Source organism: Dendropsophus ebraccatus, chromosome 15 (assembly GCF_027789765.1).
Source record: "Dendropsophus ebraccatus isolate aDenEbr1 chromosome 15, aDenEbr1.pat, whole genome shotgun sequence".
Lineage (NCBI taxonomy): Eukaryota > Metazoa > Chordata > Amphibia > Anura > Hylidae > Dendropsophus > Dendropsophus ebraccatus.
The window spans coordinates 64,755,075-64,778,174 of record NC_091468.1 but is presented as its reverse complement, the minus strand read 5'-3'; the positions used below and the strand labels follow the sequence as shown (position 1 = coordinate 64,778,174).

The window sequence follows — 23,100 nt, the reverse complement described above, 5'->3', positions numbered from 1 at the left end:
AGCACTGGCGACATGAGCGGAAGCCTTACTGATGTGGACTCCTTTGGTTTTGGCACTCCGAGGAGCTCATAGGCATACAGCGTCTCCTCCAGTATTCTCTCATAGCTGATACTGACTGGTACCAGGTAAGTATCAAACACTTCCCCTTTAAAAAATGGCTCCATCACCACACTAAGAAGTCCTGCAAAATAATTGAAAAAGAAGAAAAAAATGGACAGGAAGATGAAATACTTTAGAATAAACCTTACATCTTAGATAGACAGCTACCTTTTCCACCCCCCCCCCATATACACTTGGCCGAGCATATATATGTTTTCAATTATTTATTTCCTCAATTAAAAAGATAAAGGGCATGTATGTCCAATGCATATTTTATATGTAGGGTGCTTAGGGTGGGGGGATTCAATAAAAAAACAAAAAAAAACAAAAACACACATGTACTCATCTTCTGCCACTCCCCTGCCTCGTCTATCTTGGCTGTTCAAAGCTTCCAGCTACTGGGGCATAACCACATGTCAGGATGGAAAACAGAAAGCTCCAAGCATCGGGGAATAGTAATGGTGGGGGATCAGTAGCAGGTGAGTATATATACATATATATATATATATACTTGTCCATATTTAAATATATTTTAAATGTTTGCTTAGCCAACTGCTATAAAGTGTCCCCGTCATTTTTTTTTTTTTTTTTCAGAAATCAATAGTACAGGCGATTTTAAGAAACTTTGTAATTGGGTCTATTAGGCACATCTGCCATTATCTGCATTTAGAAAGCCCTTTCCCCAGTTCCCCCCTCCCTCCTCTCTCTCATTCACTGCTCATTATCAGGAAATCTAGACTCTTTTACATCAGTCGGCCCTGTGTAACCTATGGAGAGGGGAGGGGGAGGAGGGAGATTAGTCACCAGCAGAGAACAAAGGATTACACAGTGGGACCTGTGTGCAAGCCGTATTCAGAGGTCAGAGAGGTCAGTGCTGACTTCAGAGGAGATAGCCCGGTGATGTAGCTGTAAATTAACTCTTTGTTGTCCTGTTTTGGTGCCTCATCTCCCTCCACCCCTCCCCTCTCCATAAGAGAACCAAGACGACAGGGGGGAGAGCTTCAAACGGCTTTTTCATGATAAAAATGCATTTTCAGCTAATAAACCCAAATACAAATTTTCTTAAAATCGCCTGGACTATTGATTTCTGGAAAAAAACACAAAAAACAAACGACAGTGACACTTCATTATACAGTTTCCAATATATATATGTGGTCGAACCATCACTTACTCCGGACCTTGATAGATGCAGGCAGCTCCCTACACCTTCCAGATGAGTACTGCAAAGATTAGGGTTTCCTATTCAGCTCTATTGGCTGAAATGGTTCTGTCTAGTTAATTTCTATTTTGTACTTTGCAACTTTCACTCCTAACTAGTGTGTAATGTGAACAGGCACCCAATGACCTCCACTTGTTAGGATGTGTTATATTAATGTGTCAAATTGACGTTTTGTCAGACAAAAACCTCATACATACCGAATTTGGGTGTTAATGTCTTGCAAGTTCTGCTTCTTTGACCTTCAACAAAAAACTCTACTGGAGCGTAACCATTCTGTGGGAGAGAGATTCCAGTTATCATACAATGTAAGGAAGGACTATCACAAGGCATAGTGTTAAAGGGGTACTCAAATGAGCTGGTGTCAGAATAAATTACAAATCTGTATAACTTTCAATTTAAAAATCTCCAGTCTCCCAGTACTTATCAGCTGCTGTATGTCCTGCAGGAAGTGTTGTATTTTTTCCAGTCTGACACAGTGCTCTCTGCTGCCATTTTTGTCCATGTCAGGAACTGTCCAGAGCAGGAGAGGTTTTCTATGGGGATTTGCTGCTGCTCTGGACAGTTCCTGACATGGACAGAGGTGGCAGCAGAGAGCGCTGTGTCACACTGGAAAGAATACACCACTTCCTGCAGGACATACAACAGCTGATAAGTACTGGAAGACTGGAGATTTTTTTAAATAGAAGTAAATTACAAATCTATATAACTTTCCAACCCCAGCTGATTTTGAAAAAAAAAATAAAAATCACCAGAGTTCCCCTTTAAACTTACAATGACAAAACAATATGGGACACAGATGCCTCATACCTTGCCAAGTGCCAGATAGGACCATGTGGCATACTGCATGTGGTCACTGGGCAGGATGTGTTCTACACAACTTCTATATACCATCTGCTAACCACAGGTGAAGTCCACAATATCCAAACATGTAATGAAATCACATGATGGTACATAGGGTTTAGGTCACAGGTGTCAAACTCAGGCCCTCCAGCTGTTGCAAAACTACAATTCCTATCATGTCCAGGGACAGGCACGATGGGAATTGTAGTTTTCGGAGTTTGACCTCCCTGGTTTAGGTTATTTAATAGGGGAATAAGCTTGGACTTTACTAACCCGCAGCATTGTCTTCACATACTCGGCAAACACGGCCCAGTAAAGCTTGTTTCCGCGGAATGTGCGTCTCATGAAGAAGGCGCCAGACATCCGTAACAGCTCTCCCACAATCTTCATTCCCATGAAGTCTAAGACAAATATTAGAAGGATTTGACAATGTCACTCTTCCCCAGCTTATCCCGTCTTCTCTACCTTCTTAGTCCTCTCTGTTTTCTGATCAGGTAAAGATACGGATAATCCAGCAACGTTCTCAGCACAGACGTGCAAGGTAATATTTGTTCTCTTTTCTTTTGTGAAAACCAACTAAGTGGCTGCAGAAGTTGGATGCAGCCCTGGAAAACATGAATACAACCATAGGCCATAAGCTGAATCCATATTTTCCAGGACTCCCTAAGGCTGTATCCATCTTCTCCCCCCACTTGGGGTGAAATGGCGAGGGTTTGGTTTTGGACGACCCATAGCGTGCTCAGAGTTCGCCCATCTCTATTGTTAACACAGAGTCAAAGGAACTATGTGCACAAAGACATCTCCAGTACCAAAAATGTAAATACAAGACACGTGTCTTATATATTTACTCACCCATTCCAGCCGCAATAACTGGAAGAGCCAGATCATACGTGTACAGGATATATGACATCATCAAAAAATCTATGTAGCTTCGATGACTCGGTAACAGCACAACCGGATGCTCCTGGATAGCTTGTGCCAACTGCAGAGTGACATAAGGAATGGAGGTATTAGTTATGTTTTATTTGATGGTGAATGCTCTTCTTTTTTAATTGTAACTATGACTGACTATGAAGCCTGTGGGCCCTTTTTTGGTTTCAGGGCCACACTGTCATATTGTTTTACTTTAAGATGCACTGATATCTCCCCCCCCCCCCAGGGCACCGATATCTCCCCCACAGGACACCGATATCTCCTCCCCCCCAGGGCACAGATATCTCCTCCCCACAGGGCACAGATATCTCCTCCCCCCCAGTGCACCGATATCTCCCCCCCCCAGTGCACCGTTATCTCCTCCCCCACAGCGCACCGTTATCTCCTCCCCCACAGCGCACCGATATCTCCTCCCCCACAGCGCACCGTTATCTCCTCCCCCACAGCGCACCGTTATCTCCCCCCCCCAGTGAACCGATATCTCCCCCCCCCCCCCAGTGAACAGATATCTCCTCCCCCCTCAGTGAACCGATATCTCCTCCCCCAGATGACACACGGCTTTTACATTCACCCAGTCCCGTCTTCTGTCTCACGTCCGTCAGTAGAACGCCTATGCCTCTCTGATGACAGAGCTCATTGGCAGCAGGAGATCACACACAGAGACAGGCCAGGGCCGGACTTAAAACAAGAGACAGAACTGGGTAAGTACTGAGTACAGAAGCCACATGTCATCAGTGGGAGGAGATATCGGTGCCCTGGGGGGAGGGGGAGATATCTGTGCACAGGGGGAGCTAGGCCCACCTCCTATGCACCAAAATACCTTATTTAGATATCTAGAAAACAGTGCAGATCTCAGGAACCAGGTGGAATATTGAAAAAAATGGACCGCACAAATCAGAATTTGTGCGTTGGCGCCCATCAGGTCGTATATAAAGTATTACAGCTCCAGCATAACAGACTACAATATAACAGACCCCAGTATAACAGGCCCCCCAGTATAACAGCTCTATGTATAACAGGCCCCCAGTATAAACGCTCCCAGTATAACAGGCCCCCAGTATCATGCAGAGTAAAGACACACACTTATTGACTAATAGAGACAGGCACACAGCCCTGTATACATTCGTGAATTCATCTCCCTGTAGCAGAGATGAAGGGGCAGAGCTTGGCCCTTCATTCTAGCGATCTGTGAGGTTCTCATGGATATAGTCATTGGTTGTATCCATGTTTTCCAGACAACCTTAGAGCTTTATCCAAGTTCAGCAGCCCCCGCTAATCAAATACCAAACGTTCGGGTTCGGAACGACACGAACCCGGTTCACTCATCTCTAGTAGTTACACTTCATATTTACACAAGGAGACGGTTGCAGGAGATCATTTTTCATACACAGAAGATATATCCAACCAATCATAAAAGGGATCCTTACTACCATTTTATCTTCTTGTTGTCTTCAAATTATAATTTGTGACATGGAGAGAAAGGAGCTGTTGGACATCACACCTATGGCTGACACTAATGCCGCTAGGCTATGTTTAAAAACCAATGCCAGGATGTTGGTATATTATTTGATCAAACCATACTGCCCCGTGTACCACGTGCCGGTCTCCTGGTTCACATGGGTCCCCACACCAACTCCACACTGTGTCGGTCAGCGACCGCCAACCCCGCAGAGCGTGCACATGCAGTAAAGGGAGGTCATGGAGTGGCCCTGCAACCCCCATGTCACAGGACCAAACCCAAAATGTCCCCCCAAAACCCAGCCGGCACCACCGGTGGAGAAGGCTGCCCCCAAACAACACAAGTATGAATATGGTATTGCACTCACCATTACTGCTGCAGATAGAATGGGAAAGATAATTATAACTGACAACCATGAGAGGTCTCCATCTCTCTGCCCTGGATCCCATACTACATCATCACTATGATACTTACTCTCTGTATACCTTCCTCGTTGACACAAACTTTTTGGAAAAGCCGTTTGAAGATCTTGCTGAGAGTGAGAGCAAACATTCGGATGGCGGCCAGGTTTAGGTTTTGACCCATTTCATCGAGGATCTCGGCCGCTTGATCCTGAATAACATCAATGGATTCTCCAGATTCCAACCCAATCTGCAGACAAATCAATACAAGATATACAGTTATATCCAGACACTAAATACACTAAAGGTTTGGAATTTAAAGTCATCTTCAGGTTAGAGCTTCATGGTAACTCTGGCTGTGACATGGGACATTCGGCTAAAGATTATTGTGTCACTTCTTTGAGTCATGCTACATTGCAGCTAATGTAAGTGAATGGGGTTTCATCGTAAGCAACAAGTGACAGCGACCTGACAATTGCCAGAAATTCACTATGGATTTTCGGTTGCAGAAGCCGACACTGGTGGGTTGCACCTGCAATGTATAACATGGCCACGCGGCCAGTGTCCCTGCCAAATCCTCATGTGACTCCAACTTCATCCCCCATACTATACTATGCATGATCACAAAATAAAACTATACCTGCCCAATGATACTGTTCACTGTCTGAAAAGAAGAATATGAGGATATAGGCACAGAATAGCAGCCAATCACAGCTCAGCATTCATTATACCAGAGCAGAAAGCTGAGCTGTAATTGGTTACTATAGGCAGTTTACACTATTTCATTCACCTTGATAAATCTGGGCCACAGTCTCTTCTTCATAACATAAAAAACTAAGTGAAAGCTAAGACAAGGAACCAGGATAACCGTTTATTGTATTAGAAATCAGCTCAAGGCTATGTTCACACACAGTAATTTTGCAATACACTGTTGAAACTGAGTGGTTGGCCGTCATTTAATGGCAAATAATTACTGTTATTTCAAAAGAACGGTCTTCTTTTTCTAAATATCAGCAATTTGTTGCCAGTAAATTTCCATAATTTCAGCAGTGTGTGAGCATAGCCTTTCTGTGTTTTCCATCCACTTCTGGTTTTGGTTGTAAAATACTGTGTGAGAGCATAGCCTAATGGTGGAATGTGTCACCATAGCCCAAGGGTTCTTCCTCCCACCTGTCTGATAACATATTGCAGCTGGTCAGACTGTAACACCATGGCTTTCAGGGCACTTGGCTTGCATGGCATCAGGTTCTTATAGATGACTGGAGAGTAGCATTTCATGGCATATCGCAGGTCACTGGACTGGCGTCGTTCTTCCAGGATATCTTCAAACACCTCCCTTTTCTTGCTTCTGAATTCCCTCTGCTGTCAATGTAATGGGACAAACAATGGTTATGATTACATGGTACTACAATGCTGCAAGTCCTGGTGAACCATACACAACCTCCTCCAATGGTTCTGCAGTATACAGGGGATATGATCTACTAAATGCACTACCCTGTACATCTATGATACTGTAGGCCTGCTAGTAAAGGGAACCTGTTAATCTAATCTAAGCTGTGACTGACAGGCGGCCTCCCACAGCAACAGCCAAGATCACAGAGAACGCAGCTCTAAACTATGTGACAGTCTGGCCTCCTTCATTTTCAGGATGGTTGGGGGCCTCATAGGTCAGGACCCACCATTCATATATCTTGGTATCATAATAATATATGTCTTGCCACCATTAGATTGGTCAGTTCTGCTGTCAGTCACACCATGCTTTCATGCAGGAACGCCTCCAACATGGCGGATTGTGTCAGCACCACTCACCCTACTGGCCGGGCTCCAGCACTGAGGATACACTAGATAGAAGGGATCTGCAGGTGGTGTCGCTGTCCTGTGAATAAGATCCTGTTCTACACAGATCTACTGAACTATTATATAATCATTATATCCAAAGCTTATCCAGGGGCTAAATATGGACTGTCCTTACAAGAGACTGAGGGGGGCACAGACTGGGAGCGGTGCATACACTGGGAGCACGGCTCAGACTGGCAGGAGGGCATAGACTGGGAGCATGGCATATATACTGGGAGCACAGCAAATATACTGGGGGCGCTGCATATATACTGGGAACAGGGCTTATACTGGGAGCACTGCATATACTGGGGGCAGAGCATATATACTGGGAGTAAGGAATATATACTGGGAGCAGAGCATATATACTGGGAGTAAGGAATATATACTGGGAGCAGATCATAGACTGGGAGCAGGGCATATATACTGGGAGCAGGGCATATATACTGGGAGCAGGGCATATATACTGGGAGCAGGGCATATATACTGGGAGCAGGGCATATATACTGGGAGCAAGGAATATATACTGGGAGCAGGGCATATATACTGGGAGCAGGGCATATATACTGGGAGCAGGGCATATATACTGGGAGCAAGGAATATATACTGGGAGCAGAGCATATATACTGGGAGCAAGGAATATACACTGGGAGCAAGGAATATATACTGGGAGCAGATCATAGACTGGAAGCAAGGAATATATACTGGGAGCAGATCATAGACTGGAAGCACTGCATATATACTGGGAGCACTGAATATATACTGGGAGCACTGAATATATACTGGGAGCAGTGCACATATACTGGGAGCAGGGCATATATACTGGGAGTACTGCTTATACTGGGAGCAGTGCACAGACTGGGACCCGTGCATATATACTGGGAGCAGTGCTTATACACTGGGAGCAGGGCATATACTGGGAGCATAGTGTATACTGGGAGCAGAGCATATATACTGGGAGCAAGGAATATATACTGGGAGCAAGGAATATATACTGGGAGCAGAGCATATATACTGGGAGCAGGGCACATATACTGGGAGCAGGGCACATATACTGGGAGCAGTGCACAGACTGGGACCCGTGCATATATACTGGGAGCAGTGCTTATACACTGGGAGCAGGGCATATACTGGGAGCATAGTGTATACTGGGAGCAGAGCATATATACTGGGAGCAAGGAATATATACTGGGAGCAGAGCATATATACTGGGAGCAGGGCACATATACTGGGAGCAGGGCACATATACTGGGAGCAGTGCACAGACTGGGACCCGTGCATATATACTGGGAGCAGTGCTTATACACTGGGAGCAGGGCATATACTGGGAGCATAGTGTATACTGGGAGCAGTGCACATATACTGGGAGCAGAGCATATATACTGGGAGCAGAGCATATATACTGGGGCCCGTGCACATATACTGGGAGCAGGGCACATACACTCACTGTACACAGCGCCCCCATTCATCTCCTGTAATGAGAGAACTTACGGTGTACGGGGTGCCCATAGCTGCGGCCATGGATCCTCCGCCTCTCTCATCACCAGCTCCCCGCCGCACAGTAACAACTTGTTACACAGAAGCACAGGAAGGGGTGGGGATCGTCATAACTGTCACGACCACTTTTGACAGGTACGGAAGCCGTGCAGGACAAACCCAGGAGCCCGGATCCTACGGCGGCCGCCAGGGGCCAATCTTCCCTCTGTCAGTGTTTCCGCGCAGCTGCTGCAGCCCCACGTGTCTGATGTTGCTGTGAGAGAGGAGAGGAGAGGAGAGGAGTGTCTGCGGTCACCATGGCGGACGGCGGAGATGCGAGACACCAGCTGGAGTCTGTGCTCAGCAACCTCTATGACTTCGGTGAGTATCGGCTGATCCTTCTAACCTCTACAGCCTAATGATGGGGGTTGTAGTTTTGCAATAGATGAAGAGCTACAGGTTGGGTATATGTATATATTATATATCCAGCACATAGTGTTATTAGGAAACACAGACTGAAATGTTAAAGCGATAGTTGCTGGTCCCAGCAAGGGGCAGAGATTTGTAATTTTTATTCCAGTACTTATCAGCTGCTGTATGTCCTGCAGGAAGTGGTGTATTCTCTCCAGTCTGACACATTGCTCTCTGCTGCCACCTCTGTCCGTATCAGGAACTGTCCACACTGCAGCAGCAAATCCCCATAGAATACCTCTCCTGCTCCAGGCTGGAAAGAATACACCACTTCCTGCAGCACAAACAACAGCTGATAAGTACTGGAAGACTTGAGATTTTTTAATAAAAGTAAATTACAAATTTCTTATCAGCCTTTAGATTGGCGGCACTGTGTCATGGAGGCGGGGCCTAGAGCATCCGTGCCCTATGGCTGCTGAAGGTGAAGATCCAGCCTGGGGACATGACGACAGAAGAAAGACAGGGAGAGAGGTGCTGCAGGTCTTAGGGCCCTATTCCACCGGACGATTATCGTTCAGATTATCGTTAAATCGTTCAAATCTAAACGATAATCGTTCGGTTGAAATGCAGTTAACGACTAACATCCGAACGAGAAATCGTTGATCGCTTTATAAGACCTGGACCTATTTTTATCGTTGCTCGTTCGCAAAACGTTCGCGTTGAATAAGACGTCATTCGGTCGTTCGCAGTAGATACGAACGCAATAGCGAAGAAAAAACGATCGCAAATACGATCATAAGTAACGATTATCGTTCCATGGAAATGAGTGAACGTTTTCAGGTCTTTCGTAATAGCGGTCGTTTGAGATCGTTAATCGTTAACGATTATGCGAACGATAATCGTCCGGTGGAATAGGGCCCTAAGCCATGGACGCCTCATTGACACCTCGCCACCGGAATGTTGAAAATCTTTTTCTTTCAAATCAACTGGTTTCAGAAAGTTATATAGCAGGGGTACTCAACAACTTTTAGTGAAGCTCCACTTACCGGGGTCTATTGTCAGGTGAAGGTCCGAGCTGAACATCAGTAGGAAATTGTGTTTTGTTAATTTTCACAAACGTTCAACTATTTATATACAGAATTGCTGCTTATTAGCAGGAAAACTGGCATTTTTTTCTCTCTCAACAGCCCTTTACTATTCGGTACAAAGGGGGTGACTGCCCTGGTAGTATATAACCCCCCCTGTTGCTCCCCCAGTAGTGTATAGCCCCCCCTGTGCGCTCTCCCCCAGTAGTGTATAGCCCCCTGTTGCTCCCCCAGCAGTATATAGCCCCCCTGTGCTCTCCCCTTGTAGTATATAGCCCCCTGTGAGTGCCCCCCAGTAGTATATAGCCCCCCTGTGCTCTCTCCCTGTAGTATATAGCCCCCTTTGAGCTCCCCCCAGTAGTATATAGGCCCCTGTGAGCTACCCCCAGTAGTATATAGCCCCCTGTGCTCTCCCTCTGTAGTATATAGCCCCCTTTGAGCTCCCCCCAGTAGTATATAGCCCCCTGTGAGCTTCCCCCAGTAGTATATAGCCCCCCTGTGCTCTCCCCCTGTAGTATATAGCCCCCTGTGAGCTCCCCCAGTAGTATATAGCCCCCCCTGTGCTCTCCCCCTGTAGTATATAGCCCCCTGTGAGCTCCCCCCAGTAGTATATAGCCCCCTGTGAGCTCCCCCCAGTAGTATATAGCCCCCCCCAGTAGTATATAGCCCCCCCTGTGAGCTCCCCCAGTAGTATATAGCCCCCCAAGTAGTATATAGCCCCCTGTGCTCTCCCCCTGTAGTATATAGCCCCCTGTGAGCTCTCCTCAGTAGTATATAGCCCCCAGTATATAGCCCCCTGTGAGCTCCCCCCCAGTAGTATATAGCCCCCCCAGTAGTATATAGCCCCCCTGTGAGTTCCCCCCAGTAGTATATAGCCCCCCAAGTAGTATATAGCCCCCTGTGCTCTCCCCCTGTAGTATATAGCCCCCTGTGAGCTCTCCTCAGTAGTATGTAGCCCCCAGTATATAGCCCCTGTGAGCTCCCCCCAGTAGTATATAGCCCCCCCAGTAGTATATAGCCCCCCTGTGAGCTCCCCCCAGTAGTATATAGCCCCCAAGTAGTATATAGCCCCCTGTGCTCTCCCCCTGCAGTATATAGCCCCCTTCGAGCTCCCCTCAGTAGTATATAGCCCCCCAGTGCGCTCTCCCCTTATAGATAGCCCCCAGAGAAAAAAAAACAAACAACCCACAACTCACCTAGCACCTCGCTCCCCCGCCGCGCCTGTCTTCTTGTCTTCTTCTCTTCTCCCCTCGGTCCGGCCCCCGGCTGATACGCGCTCTCTGGGGACGTCCCGGGGATTCCCCAGCAGAGCGCGCATCAGTGACCTCAGTGTACGTCGCCGTCCTGCACTTCCGGTAGAGCAGGCCGGCGGCGTACACTGAGGTCTGTGGTGCGCGCTCTGCTGGGGAATCCCCGGGACATCCCTACAGAGCGCGTATCAGCCGGGGGCCGGACCGGCACTGCCCCCAGCCCCACAGGCGTACTGACATCTAAGGACAGTACGCCTATGGGGCGGGAGGCAGTGCGATGGGGAGCGGGACCTCCTAACAGCCCCGGATCCGGTCCGTCCCGGGAGGTTAGGAGGTCTGACCAGGGGTCCGGACAGCTGGCCTCCGCGGTCCGGGTTCGGACCGCGGTCCGCCAGTTGAGGACCCCTGTTATATAGCTTTGTAATTTACTTCTATTTAAAAATCTCCAGCCTTCCAGTACTTATCAGCTACTGTATGTCCTGCAGGAAGTGGTGGATTCTCTCCAGTCTGGAGAACAGGAGAGGATTTCTATCGCGATTTACTACTGCTCTGGACAGTTGCTGACATGGACAGAGGTGGCAGCAGAGAGCGCTGTGTCAGACTGGAAAGAATACACCACTTCCTGCAGGACATACAGCAGCTGATAAGTACTGGAAGACTTTGTTTTTTTAAATAGAAGAAAATTACAAATCTATATAACTTTCTGAAACCAGTTAATTTGAAAAAAAGTTTCAGCTAACACGAGCGAGGTGTAACGTATACTATTTTCATCCTTTCAGGTGATGACTTTGTGACTCATGAAGATGACGTCCCCGAGTGCGGAGAAAGCGTTACACTGACGGAAGAAAAGGAGGCTGATAAAGTGAACGGCCGTGGAGAGGATTGTCGGCCAGTAACGTCCTCCAAACGGGGGAAGAAAACCATCTCCATGTTCTTTGATTCTATTAGGAATGAACTGAGTGGTCAGGCTGAGAAGCCCGCTGTGTCGGGTCATCCAGGGTCAGAGCCCTCGTCCGCTAAGGTCGTGACCTTTGTTAGTCGGAAAGACAAGAATCAGAGTAAAGACAAGAACATAAGGGACGTGAGCACAGAGGTAAGTGTCTATCCCAGCAGCCTGTACTGCCGCCACAGACCCCCCCCCCCCCCCCTCCAGCCTCTCAACATCGGAGAACATGAGTCACAAGGCAGCTCAGCGGCCGAGGCGGGACTCCACCACAACCACTCAATGGCTGAGCTGCCTTGAGACGTCATGTCTCAAGCCGCAGCTCAGTCCAGGAAGGGGGTACGGGTCGGCGCCATCCGGGAGCCGGCAGTGGAACCGGGAAGGTAAGTCACCGAAGCTTTTTATTTCCACCCTCTCCCCGGCCTGATACGGATTATACAGCTGGCCCGGAGTACCACTTTAAGCCGGGTTCACATTTCATTTTTTTCATCCTTTTTTTTTTTTTTTTTTTTGCAAAAATAACAGATGAAAAAGCTGATGTATTTATGTGCATTCGTTTTGATCCGTTTTTCCGTTGACTTCTATTAAGGGTGCGTTCACACCTACAGGATCCGCAGCAGATTTGATGCTGTGTTCAGTTAAAGGACAACTCCCGCGGGACCCCAAAAAAAAAAAAAAACACAGACACACACAGACACCATACTCACCATCTCTCCGGTGACGATCGCCACTCGATTCGCCCGCCGTCCGCCTCTCCGTCGCCGCCGTCCGCCATCCAGCGATGTCTCCAACTTCCGGGTCCAGGGGATGGAAAAGGCTGCCAGTGCGCTTGCGCACCGGCAGCCTTTTCATTGGCTGGAGCGCATCACATGGCTTCCAGCAAGCTCAGCCAATCAGGGCTGAACAAGCTGGAAGCCATGTGATGCGCTCCAGCCAATGAAAAGGCTGCTGGTGCGCATGTGCACCAGCAGCCTTTTCATCCCCATTCACTTTGCATGAAGACGCCGAGGAGGAAGAAGACCCGGACCGCCCCTCGGCTCTGACGTCGTCGTCACCAGATGCCGCCCCGGAGAAGAGGACCGTGACGATCGTAATAGGTAATGTATACATTCCTTAACTTCCGGGGTGGGGGGTCGGGGGTCCGAAAGTGGGGGAAGGGGGCCAGGCCGGGTATTTAACCACATTACAAAGTTATATAACTTTGTAATGTGTGTTAAATGAGCAAAAAAAAATTTTTGTGGGAGTTGTCCTTTAATTAAATAAATTCTGCTGCGGATCTGCAGAACGTACCTTAAAAAAAAAAGGATCAAAACTCATCCGTGGTTTTTTTTATTTATTTTTTTTACCATACATGAAAATGTGTTTTTGTTGTACGTAAAAAAAAAAAAAAAAAAAACTGATCCTTTCTTTTCATAATGGAGGTCAATAGAAAATTGGATGCACACGAATGCATCAGCTTTTCCATCAGTTTTTTTTTGCAAAAACAGATGAACAAAAAAGGATGAAAAAAAACGTAGTGTGAACCCAGTCTTACTCTTATTGGGTAAGCATTGTCGCCCTTCAGTCTATAGGGGATATGGCGACACTGTAAACTTGCCATTTCCACAATGGCTTCTTTTGTCCAGTACTGGAGCCAAGTAATGCTTTTTTTTTTTTTTTTTTTTTTTAAAGGTTTTTTTTTTTTCCTTTAAATCAACTGGTGCCAGAAAGTTTACAATTTACTTCTCTTTAAAAATCTCAAGTCTTCCAGTACTTATCAGCTGCTGTATGTCCTGCAGGAAGTGGTATATTCTTTCCAGTCTGACACAGTGCTCTCTGCTGCCACCTCTGTCCATGTCAGGAACTGTCCATAACAGGAGAGATTTTCAATGGGGATTTGCTACAGCTCTGCACAGTTCCTGACATGGACAGAGAGACTGGAGAGAATACACTACTTCCTGCAGGACATACAGCAGCTGATAAGTACGGGAAGACTGGGGATTTTTAAATGGAAGTAAATTACAAATCTATAGAACTTTCTGAAACCAGTTTAGTGCCCCTTTAATGAAGTGCTAGCAAACTGAAATGTCCTGCACCATAGCAGTGACCCATTGGGAAGGTTGTGCTGGGGTCGGGATGCATAGAGTGATATTGTTCTTATAGATATCAGAGAAATGATTATAGTAGTGGATTCCTCTTTGTGTTCTTCTGTTATTACAGTTTATATTTCAATTTGTCTTTTAACAACAGAAAAACAACAAGACAGAAGCAGACGGCGGCCAAGAGTTCAACTTTGAAAAGGTGCGTGCTGTTCTAGCAAAGTCTCCCTCTGATGTGGTGGTAAAACTGATGGCAGAACTGACTCCATCATGGAGGCATGAGGCCCGTCATTGGGGACCAAACGCTGGGTCCTGTCTGCTACATCTGCGCCAGAAGGATAGGATCACTTATCAACCAAAATATCTCGGATGGAAAATAAAACATAACTTTTAAAGGGGTAGTTCACCAAGGGACTGGATAACAACAAAGGGCAAAGATAGGTGGTGTATGGGGTAGATTAATGTTATGCCATGCTATCACATAACCTATGCTATCCTGCCCTAGGCGGAGTGAACGCCCTGCACTGCAACCTAACCTACAGAGACTGTCTGTTTCTGCACTCTGTGATGCAGGGAGTATAATCACAGTAAGGTCACATTTAACTTCGCCTTAGATTAACTGTCCGGCATTGCAGAGACAGATGGCCAGGGATGCTGTTTACAATAGCTGTCTCAGAAGGGAGAAATGGAGTGAACTGCTCACACACAGATTTCTGTGTCTTCAGCAGAAAGCAGCAGTCTTAGTATAGAAGGAATCGTTAGTCTCCAGGAGGGGGGATTGTTCAACATGTGTTTAACTTGAGCGTAAAAATCTGCGATCAGACGTCTCTGGCTGCAGCTTATATGTTGGCCGGTGATTTTTCCATCACACCCAACCCCTATGTCCACCAACGCCATGCGCCATTGGTCGGTCAGAAGAGCGATGGGTGCGGCTGACAAAGGTATAAGGTATATGGGGACCTATAGTTCCTGTATCCCTCTAAAAATGATTTGGTCCAAGTGCTCAGTTGCCTAATAATTGTGCACACTTATTATGTGGAAGAGCACAACTCTGACTAACTGGGTAATCCCTGACTATGTACTATCAGAGATTGAGCGATGAGATAGTTGGGGGGAGGGGTGATGCTGTTCTACAATGTCTGTATTCCCAATAATACCATTGATTCTATTGTTCCAGGCTCGGCTGGAGGTGCACAAGTTTGGGATCACCGGCTACAAAAAAGACATTCAAAGAAAATTTGAACAGGAGCGAGCGATAATGCTGGGGGCAAAGGTGACTGCTCATTACTGCTGCACTGCCCGAGGAGTAACACACACTGCCCGAGGAGTAACACACACAGCCCAAGGGATAATAATGCCCACAGCCTAAGGTGTAATGTACACAGCCCGAGGCGTGACACACTGCCCGAGGAGTAACACACACAGCCCAAGGGATAATAATGCCCACAGCCTGAGGTGTAATGTACACAGCCCGAGGGATAATGCACACAGCCCGAGGTGTAACACACACAGCCCAAGGCATAATAATGCCAACAGCCCGAGGTGTAATGCACACAGCCCGAGGCGTAACACACACAGCCCAAGGGATAATAATGCCCACAGCCCGAGGTGTAATGCACACAGCCCGAGGCGTGACACACTGCCCGAGTAGTAACACACACACAGCCCGAGGAGTAACACACACAGCCCAAGGGATAATAATGCCCACAGCTCGAAGTGTAATGCACACAGCCCGAGGAGTAACACACACAGCCCAAGGGATAATAATGCCCACAACCCAAGGTGTAATGCACACAGCCCGAGGGATAATAATGCCCACAGCCCGAGGCGTAATGCCCACAGCCCGAGGCGTAATGCCCACAGCCCGAGGCGTAATGCCCACAGCCCGAGGCGTAATGCCCACAGCCCGAGGAGTAACACACACAGCCCAAGGGATAATAATGCCCACAGCCCGAGGCGTGACACACAGCCCGAGGTGTAATGCACACAACCCAGCCGCTCTCTATAGAGGACACTGCACATACTTATTCCTTAGCTCACCATGCCATTATTCAGCCAGAAATGTTACTTTTCAAATATCATTAGAACTAAACTGCCCGATCAGGCAGATATCGTCCCATGTAATAAAGACAACGATCCGTCGAGGAGCAGATCATTGGCTGATCACTGTCTTCAAGCAGGTTTAAAGATCATCGGCCGCCGACCACACATCGCTCCGTGTAATAGGAGTTGCACGATCGGTAGCCATTGAAAGTGTTTAGAAAATAATAAAGTTCAATACTTACCTGCCCACGCTCCCCCATGTCCGCCTGGCTTTTCACCACTCACCGCAGCAGCCGGTGGCACCTCTGAAGCCCTCTGTGCAGTGGCACCTGCTCAGCCAATCACTGGCCATGGCACTGTCCCATCTACCAGTGACAGGATGAGCGGCCTGTCGCTGAAGAGACGTCTTTAGACATGTCAGGGGCAGCTGCAGGTATTGGTAAGCAGGCAGGAGGACACGGGAGCGTGGGCAGGTAAGTATTAAACGTTATTGTTATCTGTATACAGCAAGGACTGCACGGACATCACTAACAATATATATACAGCCCTTGCTGCACGGTCAACTAGCATTGTAATGGGCTTGAAAAGTGAGCACCAGTTTAGCAGTTCTATATGTTGTTGTTGTGCCCTGCCCATAAATAAGTACTTACCCTCCAGTCACTTAGGGTTTCCCTGTACAGCTAGAATCAGTACAAGATTTTCCTATTACCAGAGAGGACTCTGGGAGCTTCAGACCGGCTGACGGACAGGACGTCACATTAGCACTTCAGCAACTAGCTGTCCCCACTGTCCACACGTTCTCTGACCTGTCTGATGCCACTTTGCATAGTAGTACGTTGCTCTAGGACCCAGAGGAGACACACGGAGTTGCTGGTGTATACTATTATATTATTGTTATATTATTATCATATCATCATTAACAATATGTTTTCTTTCTAGCCGCCTAAGAGAGAATATGTGAATTACAAGCTCTACCAAAAGCAGAGGAAGGAAAAGGAGCAAGTGCAGCAAGATAAAACCGTTACGGTGGGTACATGACATCACCTCCAGTCACGTGATTAAATAATAAAACAACAAACAATTGGCATGTCATAGGTCAGTCTGGGTCTGAGTGTTTAAAGGGAATATGTCACCTAAATTTTCTTTTATTCTAATCTGTTTTTTTACATATTTGTACATTGTTTTGGTGGCCATCTTGCCTGGGCTGTTGTTAACAGCATTTAGTGACACGCTTTACAGCAAGACTCATAGACATAGACCATAATAACAGACTCTGTACCCTAGAGATTAATGTAAAACATTACTGAGTGCACTTGTGACCTTTTTAAAAGGGTCATTCCACTGGAAGCCTCTATTGTCTCCTCTACCTACTGGTGTCACATATTGCCGCAATGCTGTACAGATCTCTTTACAGCCGTCTCCGCAGACACAGCAGGAAGTCTCAGCTTAATTTTTGCCCCAGTGGTGAGAATGAAAACTGCAAGATCTCAGGATTATTTTATAATATTTATAGATAAAATTAGAAAAAAAATGTCACCAAAAATCCCTTGAAAATATGTTTAACATAAAAACATAATTTAAACAATTAAGTGATTTTCTGATGACACATTCCCTAAAAAAGTGGTGAGAGAAGCACACAGCTGAGTAACAATGAGAGTCCATCTTCATCATGTGGCACAGAGCAGCCCTTCTCCAAGCAGTTGAGGCCTGAACACCCAGACACTGACCAATGGAACTTTTTTTTCTTTTTTTTAACACTACAGCCCTCTCTCTATACACAAAACAAAAAAAAAATACAAAATATGTTACAAAAAAGTGTTTTCCTGGCACATATCACTTTAAGATTGATAAGATGGTTGGGCTTTACTTACAGGTGGCATGGCCAGCAACAGATTTCTTTATTGCAAAGCCAGAAACTGGTGCAAATTATAGCGCAGTACTACATCTGCTTATATTCTGACCGAAATAAATTGCTTAAAAAAAAAAATTATTGAAATTTACATCACAAGTACTTATCAGCCGCTGTATGTCCTGCATGAAGCGGTGTATTCTCTCCAGTCTGACACAGTGCTCTCTGCTGCCACCTCTGTCCATGTCAGGAACTGTCCGGAGCAACAGCAAATCCCCATAGAAAACCTCTCCTGCTCTCCAGACTGGAAACAATACACATCACTAGTATGGTCTATGGGGCTGTAGTAGTTGTGTTCCTGCAATCCATACTGAAGATCGCCAATCAAACTACATTTCTACTAACTTCATGTTTCACTCTTTATAGGAAAATAACTTAGAACCTGTAAAGAAAAAACGAAAGCAAGGAAAGAATGACAGGTGAGTATCTGGGGAGCCATTTAGTGGATGAGCTTTGTTTGCCATGATGTGTGTGTGTGTGTGTGTGTGTGTGTGTGTGTGTGTGTATATATATATATATATATATATATATATATATATATATATATATATATATATATATATATATATATATATATATATATATATATAATGTGTATACTTATTTATTATTATTATTAATAATAATAAAAATAATAATAATATTATTCCAAACTCTGAAAACAGAAGAATTCAATGAAATGTTTTGATGGCTTCTTTAACCCTTAGGGGACACAGCCAGTTTTTATTTTTGCGTTTTCGTTTTTCCCTCCTCGTGTATATAAGGCCATAGCGCCTGCATTTTTCCACCTAGAGACCCAAATGAGCCCTTATTTTTTGCGCAACTAATTGTACTTTGCTATGGCAGATGTAATTTTTGCCTAAAATGTGCCGGGAAACCAGAAAAAATTTATATGTGTGGTGAAATTGAAAAAAAAATGTTTTTTTTTTATTTGGGGGGGGGGGGTTGTTTTTACTATGTTCGCCCTGGGGTAAAACTGACTCGTTATATATGTTCCTTAAGTTGTTACGATTACAACGATATGTAACATGTATAACTTTTATTTGATTTGATGGCTTGTAAAAAATTAAAACCTTTTAAAGAAAATATACGTTCCTTAAAATCGCTCCATTCCCAGGCTTATAGCGCTTTTATCCTTTGGTCTATGGGTCTGTGTGAGGTGTCATTTTTTGCGCCATGATGTGATCTTTCTATCGGTACCTTGATTGCACATATACGACTTTTTGATCGCTTTTTATTACAATTATTCTGGATTTGATGCGACCAAAAATGCGCAATTTTGCACTTTGGGATTTTTTTGCGCTGCCGCCGTTTACCGTGTGAGATCAGGAATGTGATTACTTAATAGTTCGGGCGATTACGCACGCGGCGATAGCAAACATGTTTGTTTATTAATTTATTTATTTATTTTTATTTATAAAATGGGGAAAGGGGGGTGATTCAGACTTTTATTAGGGGAGGGGATTTTGTGTTATTAAAAATACTTTTTTCTTTTACTTTACACATATACTAGAAGGTAGAAGCCCCCCTGGGGTTAGGGTTATTCCCCCTGGGGGACTTCTAGTATATGCACTCTGATCTCTCAGAGATCCATGCAGTATAGTTATACTGCATGAATCCATGAGATCGGTGTTCTATTACTTTTGGCTGCTGCAGCCAAAAGCAATAGAATGCCGAGCCGGGATCAGCGCCATTACGGAGCAGACCCCGGCCCGGTATGGATGCAGGGATCGCCCCCCCCGCAATCGCGCCGCAGGGGGGCGATCCCCCCACTAGACCACCAGGGATGCATATCAGGAAGTATTTAGAAGCAGCTGTCAACTTTGACAGCTGCTTCTAAGTACTTAATTAGCGGGCACGGCGATCGGACCGTGCCCGCTAATAGCCGCGAGCCCGGGCTACATGCGGCACCCGGGATCGCGGCAGTTCAGAGGGGGGTCGCCGCGCGACCCCCCTCTGAACTCCCATAGCGGCACGAGGACGTTCAATAACGTCCTGGTGCAGCTATGGGTTAAAGGGGTAGTTAACCCCCTAAAAAATTTCTTTCAAATCAGCTGGTGCCAGAGATTCGTAATTTACTTCTCATAAAAAAATCTCCAATCTTACAGTACTTAGCTGCTGTATGTCCTGCAGGAAGTGGTGTATTCTCTCCAGTCTGGCACAGTGCTCTCTGCTGCCACCTTTGTCCATGTCAGGAACTGTCCAGAGCAGTAGCAGATCCCCATAGAAAACCTCTCCTGCTCTCTAAACTGGAGAGAATACACCACTTCCTGCAGGACATAACGCAGCTGATAAGTACTGGAAGACTTGAAAATTTTATTAGAAGTAAATTACAAATCGCTAGCACTTTCTGGCACCAGTTGATTTGAAAGGAAAAAAAAATTGGTGAACAACCCCTTTAATACCTTGCAGGCCTTATAGGCCTTTGTACATGGCACTGGGACTTTCTTAGAGCCCCATCCACCATAGGAACCCACTGGCACCCTGCGATCACATTACTGGGGTGTTGAGACGCTCTCAGAGGGAGCTCCTTTCACTCAGGTGCCTTGGTCAATATTGGCTTCAATAAGTTGACGTTGGCTCCAGGGTTAGCCATTGCAGCATGGTGCCAGCTATATGTTACAAATGACACCCACTGCAAGTGCCAAACCAATTGAGTCTACCCCACCGACATGCTGTATATAAATGTCATTCACCCCAATATAGGGCCTGGTGTTGGGCATATTCATGAGATCAGGTAACGATTGCTCCACTTCCTGGTTTCCTCGGTGGGCGGGCTCCTTCACTGTGATTGGTTCACCAGCAGCACTAGGGCCAGTATCAGACTGGGGTACCTGGGGCCCACCAGAGGAATTGATTCTGGGGGCCCACCAATGAAGAACCAGTGAGGAATGACATGCTGATGAACATAATGGACCCCTCTGTATCTGTATTGACTTCTCCCTTGTGAATTACAGGCCTTAACTCTCAGAATGCCCTACACTTATGATGCTCTCAGGGTATGCTGGGAGTTGTAGTCTCTGAGAGAACTACCCGGCAATAAATGGCGATAGCATAAGAAGATAACGATTGTTGTGTAGATCAGTTTCTCCTTCAGTCCTCAAGTTCCCCCAACAGTTCACAATCTAAGGATATGCCACCAGAGAACACCTGGGGTGATACCTGACCTGAGGCACTGACTATAACCATGTCACCTGTCATGCCTTGTCTTCGCAAAATCTGCCAGGCTAAGATTTTAGGATCTTTGATCCAGCACCATCCTTACCTCTATACAAATTATCCATCTGTAATGCTCCACACTGTAGCAGTGCCCACATTTTACCCCATGACCCTCATATATAGAAAAGAACCCAATGTATGGCCCCCTATAGTAGATTGACCCTCTCTGTGACCCATCTAGTAGTTAAACCAATCTATGTCCCCATATAGTTGTTAGGACCCTTTGTGCCCAAATATAGTAGGTAGGTCCCTCTGTGCATAAAAGATCAGTCCCTTGGGGCCTCCGCACAGTAGTTAGGCCACTTTTTGATCCCCATATTGTAGTAAGGCCCCTTTGTGCCTCCATATAGTAAATAGGCCCTCTCTGTGCTCTGACAGTAGTTAGGACCCCCCCGGGAATCCTTACACTAGTAAGGCCCTCTGTGCCTCCATTTTGCAGCTAGCCAACCCTCAGTGCCCCCCATATAGTATTAGGCCCCCTGTTGGTAGTATCCCCCATGTACGTGTCCCTCATGTTGGTAGCTCCCCTACTGGTGAGTTCCCAATGTAGGTATTCCCCTGCCCCTCCCCCCCCTTCCCCCTCCAGTTGGCAGTATCCCCTAAGTATGTAGCTCCGGGCAGTAAGTGCCCTCCATTAGGTAGTATCCGTCATATAGGGAACTCTTTCGATGTGACAGCCGCTCCCCCCTTGTAATCTTAAATAAAATAAAATACCAGTACTCATGTGGCTTCCGTTCTCGCGGTGTCTCCAAAAGGCTTCTCTCATTATTAGGGCTCAAGTAACGCACGAGTGATGTCACTTGTGCACCTAACCTCAGAGAGTGGTCTTTTGTGACTGCAGGCATAACACTGTCTGTGATCACAAGAGTTATTGGCAGAGCGAGGAGCCAATGGCTCCTTGCCTTGTCAATCAGAGCACTGCATGTAACTGGAAGCACTTGTAGGAGCGCTTAAAGGTGTTGGAGTAGGTTCAGTTGGCGGCTGAGTGGGCACCCCAGGAGCAGGGGTCCCAGTCTGGTGCTGACACTGGGCTAGGGGCCCACCATAGATCCTCCATTCCTCTGGTGGGCCAGTCCAACACTGACTAAGCCTGGCTTCATGGCTGCTGGCCTGTGCTCTGCTGTTCTGTGCTTAGCTCATCTACACCAACTCTGACAAATCCACTGAGCTGGGAGCTGTCAGTGTGATAACACAGAGGTAGTCGCTTCTGATGACACAGAGAGGTGGACGGGAACCTAGACAACAGCTATAAACACAGCAGACACATCAGAGGGCCTAGCAGGGAGACAGAGCTAAAACGGTCATAAGAACCAATTGCAAGGTTTCTTTAACTTTTTATTACCTAATGTTTTATATATAGTAATGGGAATTGGAAGAATCCACTAAAATGCCCAGTTTTTCTTTTCTTTTCTCTTTTTTTTTTATTTTTTTTTTATTTTAAGGAGACCCAGAAAAACAAAAGGCTCAAGAACAGCCCCGTCAGGACAAGTAGGACGGTTTAGAGATGGAGCATTGATCCTAAGTGGGAAAGATATTGAGAAGATTAAAAAGTCCAAAATAATTAAATGAATCTATGAACATTTCACATAGTCCGGGACTGAATGCTGATGTGGATCCGTACATCTTGCTGATTGTACAGACCTGTGGCTTCCAAGAACTTTGAAAGTTAATAATGACATTGGGATTTACGCTGCAGACGTTTTTCTCCAGCAGAAGAGACTGTGTATTCTGCAACATGGCTGCTCACCATAATACACCTGTGTTATCTTTCCTCTAGAGCAACTGCATCTTAGCAGAAGATTGGCCATTTTTGGCTATTTCAGATTATTCCAGTAATTTGTGCAAAAATTTTTTTGTTTTTAATACACTGTATTCTAATATATTCTCTTGATGAACTGA

General features: G+C 46.1%; 2 protein-coding genes across 4 annotated transcripts in view; one reads left to right on the top strand and one right to left on the bottom strand.

Annotated features, from left to right (window-relative positions):
* The window catches only part of GNPAT (glyceronephosphate O-acyltransferase), a 21,554-nt gene extending 13,077 nt beyond the window's left edge, over nt 1–8,477 (bottom strand). Inside the window, exons 1-7 of the mRNA XM_069954658.1 lie at nt 8,279–8,477; nt 6,122–6,313; nt 5,025–5,201; nt 3,011–3,140; nt 2,432–2,559; nt 1,516–1,591; nt 30–181 (exon numbers count right to left, since the gene is read on the bottom strand). Coding sequence (XP_069810759.1) covers nt 30–181; nt 1,516–1,591; nt 2,432–2,559; nt 3,011–3,140; nt 5,025–5,201; nt 6,122–6,313; nt 8,279–8,308 — 885 coding nt within the window. The 5' untranslated portion in view covers nt 8,309–8,477. The remainder of the gene's footprint in view (nt 1–29; nt 182–1,515; nt 1,592–2,431; nt 2,560–3,010; nt 3,141–5,024; nt 5,202–6,121; nt 6,314–8,278) is intronic.
* On the top strand, nt 8,443–23,100 carry FSAF1 (40S small subunit processome assembly factor 1). Of its 3 annotated transcripts, none has more exons than XM_069954661.1 (7): nt 8,443–8,644; nt 11,789–12,102; nt 14,182–14,232; nt 15,208–15,303; nt 17,013–17,099; nt 18,349–18,401; nt 22,653–23,100. In XM_069954661.1, exons 1-7 carry the CDS (start codon nt 8,581–8,583, stop codon nt 22,768–22,770), a joined length of 783 nt encoding a protein of 260 aa, XP_069810762.1. In that variant the 5' UTR covers nt 8,443–8,580; the 3' UTR covers nt 22,771–23,100. The 3 variants fall into 3 exon arrangements, with proteins under 3 accessions (XP_069810762.1, XP_069810761.1, XP_069810760.1); XM_069954660.1 differs by having other exon boundaries at nt 8,444–8,644; nt 22,647–23,100; XM_069954659.1 differs by having other exon boundaries at nt 8,445–8,644; nt 22,644–23,100.

Coding starts and splice junctions, on each gene's coding strand:
- FSAF1 (XM_069954659.1), top strand. CDS start 8,581: ATGGCGGACGGCGGAGATGCGAGACACCAGCTGGAGTCTGTGCTCAGC. Junction 12,103..14,181: donor TAAGGGACGTGAGCACAGAG/GTAAGTGTCTAT, acceptor TTTTAACAACAG/AAAAACAACAAGACAGAAGC. Junction 15,304..17,012: donor CGATAATGCTGGGGGCAAAG/GTGACTGCTCAT, acceptor TTTTCTTTCTAG/CCGCCTAAGAGAGAATATGT.